Source organism: Malus domestica, chromosome 04, assembly GCF_042453785.1.
Source record: "Malus domestica chromosome 04, GDT2T_hap1".
NCBI lineage: Eukaryota > Viridiplantae > Streptophyta > Magnoliopsida > Rosales > Rosaceae > Malus > Malus domestica.
In genome coordinates, this window is record NC_091664.1 from 21353442 (window position 1) to 21360632 (window position 7191).

At 36.3% G+C, this 7191-nt stretch overlaps 1 protein-coding gene across 1 annotated transcript; it reads right to left on the minus strand.

Annotated features, from left to right (window-relative positions):
• Positions 1 to 923: 923 nt before the first annotated feature.
• On the minus strand, positions 924 to 2836 carry LOC103408386 (aspartic proteinase PCS1-like). The gene has a single exon (XM_008347240.4). It carries the CDS (start codon positions 2692 to 2694, stop codon positions 1360 to 1362), a length of 1335 nt encoding a protein of 444 aa, XP_008345462.2. The 5' UTR covers positions 2695 to 2836; the 3' UTR covers positions 924 to 1359.
• Positions 2837 to 7191: the final 4355 nt, after the last annotated feature.

Here is a 7191-nt window from a genome sequence, read left to right on the forward strand (position 1 = left end):
GGCTTTCGACAAGCTGGATACTCGAGAAGATAATTGTTTATGATAGTACTTAATGTAAAAATCTAAAAATGTGAAATTAAGACTTTAAATCTTCTGTAACCAACTCGATATTTGTCACCTCTAATATTGGACACATGCAATTATTTAACACCTAATTTAACAATAGAAAAGATTTGGAAAAAAAAATTACCAAAAGAAAAGGTCGAAAATCTAACATAGTTAAGTTTCAAAAATTAATAAATAAATAAATAAATAAAAATTGGCAAAATCAAACAACTACAACCCACCAAACCCAAGCACCGCACCATCACTAAGAAGTCAAGTGAACTTAATGATGGTTCAGATGGGAAACCAGATCTGGTCAAGCTGAACCTGGAAAAATCAACAAGAAGTAATTGCAAGAGAGAGAAACCGATTCGCAAGAGAAAGAAGTTTAACAATGAACTTGCATTCATCGTCAAATTTCCTTCACTTATGAGTCAGCTTCTCTTAACTGCAATTACTTATACCGCCAATTTGCTTCACACATTTAAGGTATAAACACCTTTCAATTCGAATAAGTTTTTGTAGCATGATCTTGAATGAAGATTTATAAAATTGAATAGTTTTTATTATGAAATTTATAAGACGAAGATATATTATTCGCAACACCTGAGATATGTGCATTCCTTATATCGTCAATTTATTTTAAGATTCAGATGACTAAACAATTTCTGATTCAAATGATTTTTTTATAAAATGACCTTCAAATGATGATTGAAAAGTTGAACAATTTCGACTATAAAATTTGAAAAGTGCAAATAAATTATTCTCAACAAATGTGACATATGTATTGACCCACATGGGAGATGCAAATATTAACCATATATAAATACAATTACACAAATATAGGAAAACATTACATATTCCCATTACATCCGAAATTCACAAAAATTAAACTTTCTCCATTACACATTATTGGCAAAAACAAGTTTGTGCAACAAAAACAATCCTTATCATACTATCTATATATACCCTACTCCCATCCTCCAGTCAAAATGGTCCACGCATCTAACAAGCAACCATCACGATTGGGCCATGATATTAAGACGACAACACTACCAAGGGACCATTGTAAATACCATGGTCCTCAGCTACACAATAAATCTACATGGTCCAATTGAAAACCTTTGAAGCCTGAGAAGAAATTATGAACCGTACTCACTGCTACATGGTGTTGGGTCCAAAATGTTATGGCACATGAAAAAAAATTTACCCCTAGCATAAAATTATTGGAGCGAAATGAGACAATGACGGTTAAAGCGTTTCATGCAAGTTGCTCTTATAGTGCCTAAGGCTAAGACAATCGAAGCGATGGAGCTATACAGTGAGACCAAATCTCTGTCCCGCCAAATCACACTGCACCTCAGCCAGTCCAATCCTTGAATTTCGGAGGTCGAATTCCATCCACACGTTTTGCTGATGATGGTGACCAATCACGTACGCCTCCACGCCCAAAAGATCAGAGTTTCCGAATGTGAAGCAATGCAGGGAATCATTTCCCTTAGCCTGATCCGGAACCCGGTACAGCAGCCGGGTATCCGACACCTTCATCTCGGCCCCCCGAAACATTATACTGACCGAAGGCAACGGGGGCAGTTTCGGTTGACCCTGTGGGACCCAGTAACATAAATCCATGGCTCCTTGGAAGACAAAGTTCGGATCGTCCGAGACTTTCAAAATGCCGGATGTTTGGTTCAGGAACTCGGTTCTCAAGGCCGTGTAAGCCGGGCCGAGAAGGAAGGTGAACTGGGTGCCCGAGTCGACCATGGTCTGACCCGCCCCGGTGTGGTCCGGTATGAAAACCGATTTTGGTATCGGGAGCAACTTGTCCGAAACTTTAATACCTTCCAGCTGGACGGTGTACGCGACGCGGTCGAAGTACGGTAACGGCGTCGAGATTTGGATCAACGGCGTGTAATTTAATGGCGTGATCCATGAGAAATTGGAGTCCCCGAGAAGTAAGAGACCCGAGAAATCGGAACCCGAAATGCAGTACGAGAATTTCGAAAAACCCATTTGGGAAACGAAAGAGAGCGACCCGCGGTTCATGCCCATTAACCCGGTTGTCTTCGAGTCTTCGTCGGAGTTGGAGCTAAATGTTGAATCCATGCACCCGAATACCAAACCCGGAATTCCGGAGCTGCCGATGTAGAACGTATCAGCGGCGAGATTGCCTTCGGAGGACGAGGCGTCGGCGTAGGAGAGCATGGCGTGGCAGAGCTTGTTGGAGTCGCAAGAAGCGGGTATGGTGAGGTCTCGGGTCCTGTTCGTGCAGGTGGCTGAGGAGCATGGGACGGGGGAGTAGGAGGTGGACTGGGTCGGATCGAATGTGTTGTTATAGTCCCGGGTTTTGTTGCAGTGAAGCCAGGAGAGCTCACTTCCGGTGTCGATGACCATCGAAACGTTCTGCGGCGGAGTTCCGACTGCGACGGTGACTGTGAGGGTGACATTGTGGTGGAAAGGAAGCTTGTTTGGGGACTTTGGGAGGGATCCAGATGGAATTTGTTGGGTTCTGAGGGGTAGAATGAGTGGTGGAGTTTGGAGTTTGGATTCGGTGAAGCAAATGAGGATAGTGGCTGAGAAGATTAAGAGAAAAGATTGGAACTTTAGAGATGGGTTTTGGATGGAGTTGCAGAATGTGCAGACTTTCATGGTGGAATTAATAGAGTTGATGGCCGCAGAACTGGAATAGTATAAGGGATGCAGAATGTAGATGGTGTTTTGGGTGGAAGGAGTGGGAGTGAAGGGTATCTATTAAATGAGGTTGAATGTGGAGTGTCCTGTGTTTTGGGGACAGCAAAGAAGCTTCACTTTCTCAGTTTTATAAGTGTCTAACAAACAGAAATTTACCGGTCAATGTCACGGTCACAATATAGATATTCTAAACTAATCACTAATGTGTTCTGTAATTTTATTAATATGTATGTGCATGTAAATTATTAATATAGTAAGCGATTGACTTTAAATGATATATTATGATCTTGACATTTTGATTGCATCCAAGGCTTCTCCACGTAATGAGATCTACAAGCCAAGTGGATGCTCGTTGGATTCTCTTTGTGAGGATTTTGGGATCCTTAAATCACATTCGTTTATAGTACATCGTGCGATTAGAAATCATTGTAATTTTTTTTATTTAAAATTGAATATAAATGGTACCTGACAAAAACTGACCATATGAGATATGATGAAAGGATATGATTAAAAGATCCTGGATCCTCACTCATCTGCAAGGTATTTCAAAGGACAGAGCCCAATGATGTCGTTTAGCATGGTTACAACATAATTGCCTCACACTTGAACCCAACAAGATTTTGTTTAGTTTCGATTGGTACACATATCAGTTACTTGGATAAGTCTTCAATAGTCGGAATTATTGGGTAACCTGGTTTTGTATCTATTATTTTGTCAAGTAAGTAAAAATTGTATTTTTGAATCCCAATCGTTCACCTTTTGTACTACTGAATAATTCAAACTATTAAAGAAAAATTACATTTTTTTCTTCTCTTTTACATGGTTAGATCTTTATATAAATTCGAAGAAGCCTTCTATTCCATGGTTCATTGGCGTCTGTCGCTTTTAACAAGATATTTATTTACAGCTAAAGTGACTAAAATTCCAAAGCCATGCATTCTATAAAGTTGGTTTGAAGAGACCTGAAAATCGATTGCCCTTATAAAAGTTACCACTGCTAAATCATGCACCAGATGATTAAGGTAAATTTTTCAGATGGCTTTTAAAGTGATTTAAATTCATTAGATGATTCTACCCAATTAGAGTCCCATGATTCATCTCTCAAAAGAAGAGATTCTTTAAAGTGGTCAAATGCAGATTTGAATCATATTATTACTAGTTCATTGTGAGGCTCAGTTCATTCTCTCACTCTTTAATGTAGATAATAATATTTTGTTAAAAATAAAAATAAAAATCACCACACCAATGTAACCCTCTACGGCAAGGTAAAATATGCCTTTTTTTTTATGAAAAAAAACTTACTTACATCTAAAATATTACGACATCAATATTCTATATTAAAAACGCATTACAGTATTTTACACATAAAAATGCATAATTAACTTGAGATATTTATGACATTCTGAAAATTATTATACTCAAATAATAAAAAAGGGTGCCATAATTCACATGGGAGGCCGACTTGATCTATATAGTTCATCCACCCCTTAAAATGTGCTTTTGTTTACTTAGGTTTTTAATTATTATTTTTTAATTAAAAGGGTTTACTAGGTTTTATATTAATGCGCATAGAGTGAGAATAATTGAATGGTGTTTGATGATGGCATCCTCGTGCTAAAAGTATGGAACAACCTTTTCTTTTTGTTGGTTGGACTCTGAATTTATTTTTGAGGGTTTTGCACGTGACCCATGAGTGATGCCTCTCCTCCTGGGGACGGAGTATAGGCTGTTGTGTGAGGCTATGCGATGGGAGAGATTTTTGTATGATCGGTACACGGGGTGGTATATCACGTGTCATTATACAAATGGTGAGATATATGTGCTAAAAAGTTAATAACTTAAAAAATAAAATTTCTCACAACTATTATTAAAATATGTGGTGTATCACTTGTCTTCCCGTCACAACTATAAAATTCTTGTGAGATGGACAGCTATCACATGGCATAAAATCCCTGAGGCCCCCAAGTCAATTCTGTTGGATTTATCCAATATAAATCAACCTTAAGTGGTCTACTATATGTAATAGGAATGTAATATTGGAGAATAATGCTAATTGTGATTTGATCTCTTAAAGATATCAATCCTATATAAGGTGTCTTATATTGGAAATAGGATTGATAGAATCCTTAATTGAATATGATTATGATATTTTACTTGAGAGCCAAGAAAGGAGAGTTTTAGTTTTCCCTTATGGACGGAATCTAAGACTTTTTGGCTAGTATATAAACACCGGTCCCTGCTAACCCTAGACACGATAACAAAAGCTTTCCATAGAGCATTGTCATAAAGCTAGGAGTTTACAGAAGAGTTGGTGTTTCTGTTTGTCACGGCAAACATAAAGATTGGAGTTTTATCGATCACGTCTTGCTTGCATGGAAGCTGCACATTCGATAACTACCATTGGAATCAGGTCAGTCACTCTTTCGTTTGTGTTTTAATTGTATAACCGTATAAGGCTAACAATTGGTATCAGAGCCACTGGTTATATAATTAAAACCTATTCGGTTTAATGTTGGATTATATAATATTCTCTTGAACTGCGTGTTTAATCCAAATTCTCATTGCATATTCTCGGCAACATAACCATGCGATTTGAATAAGTTCAATTGTTAATTATGATCAGGTTGCATAATTATTCAGTTTCAATCAAGAATATTTTTCACTAATATTATGGTTGCAGTCAAGGGAAATTTATTAAGAACTATGCTAATTGATACCTTGATTATTATCAGCAAGACAAGTTGCCTGATTATAGCACGAATCCATAATATTGTATGCGGTGTATTATATATAACCACATAGCTTTGCTTGCCAATTGGAAATTGAACTACGCTTAGAGGTGCTTTTGATCAAGCATGAATTAAATTATGGAATAAGCTTCGAATCCCAACAGTTTTTTAAACTATACCTATTTTAATTGCAGACAATATGGTTTAGTTGATAGTTTTTGATCAGGCATCTTTATTGCATAAAATATGTTTGGGTCGAACCACCAAAGTCTGGAGATTGCTAATATTTTGATCAAGCAAGAGCATGTAATTTTTATTTGATTAGTCAAATTTGATTACCACCAATAGTTCTGATAAGGGGATGTTAAAGAAAATTGATTAGTTAGTTCATTGGATTAACTATGACTGGAAACCATGGCATATTTCAGATTTTCTATTTTAAAGTTGATGTTTTGGTTGGAATGTTTAACCATGTACTACGGATGTCTTTGTCAAGTTTGTAAGCATATGCAAATACACATTTACATTGGAAAAGTGATGCGGCCTCTCAATTTAGCAAGCCGACCTCTGCCAAAGCAGAGCATTGTGTTTCATCGACTCAATTCGGATTTTGGGTTTTTGGTGTAATCTTTTCCCTTGGTCTTAATTGCTGACAAGATTTTGTGGTGGATTTAAAAGGTGATTTTTTGGTTCTTGCATAACTTACATATGCCGTGACATCTCCTTATTACTTGGAATATTATGTTTTTGGTTCCTTGTTTTGGTGGCATCAAAGAGTTTTCGTGCTAGCATAACCAACTAATTATTCAGAACCCAATTTTGACTGTAACCTAATTCTTAGAATTAAGAAAGAGGCGTAACAGTTCAAATATTGCTTGACATCTTTCGGAATGTTGGTAACGGAATTGTTCACTTTTAGATGTCTCAATACTATTATTGGTATATGATTTGTGCCTATATATATGATTGTGGTAACATATATTACAGTTGTGTTGCAGGAATGCATATGCTAAGTTTATATATGTCTATATTTGAAAGCAGGTCAATATAAATTTTGGCAATTTTTGTTATTGCATCTATAGCATCACGGATATGTTTCAAAGATGTGTAAGGTGACACAATGTCTTCCATGACCGTAGCATATGATAAATTGTAACTAATTTGCTTGAACCAAAATTTTAATATTGTTAAGCAAATGGCATGTATAGTGTTGCTTGTATGGCTAATTTGGTTCAAGCATGAGATAACATATTTTTAATATTGCCATGGGTTTTGGACTATAGTGAATTGTAGTGTTGTTTTCGCTAATTTTTACGAGATGTGAATGAACTTTTATGCCATTAATAGCACAAGAAATATGCATGACTAATCAATCAAGTTTGTCTACAATTTGCTTTCTTATCTCAAAAGTCATTTAAATTATACATGACTAGTTACTTGTGAAAAATTGATGTATAATTTTTGAATTGACTGAGAATGACAGAAAGCATCCAGTGACAAGAACAATGGTATTATACAAATGAATAAGGTTTGTAGAAATTATGTGACAATTCTCATTTGTATTTTTATCTATTCTTATATGAGAATTTTGGTTGGTCATGTGATTATACATATGTTTACAAAGAAGTGATGAACATATGAAGGCATGAGGTATGTAATCCATTCAAAGTATGTGGCTTAATTGATAAGCATGAATTTTCAAACATGTATTATTGTTTGTGGTTTT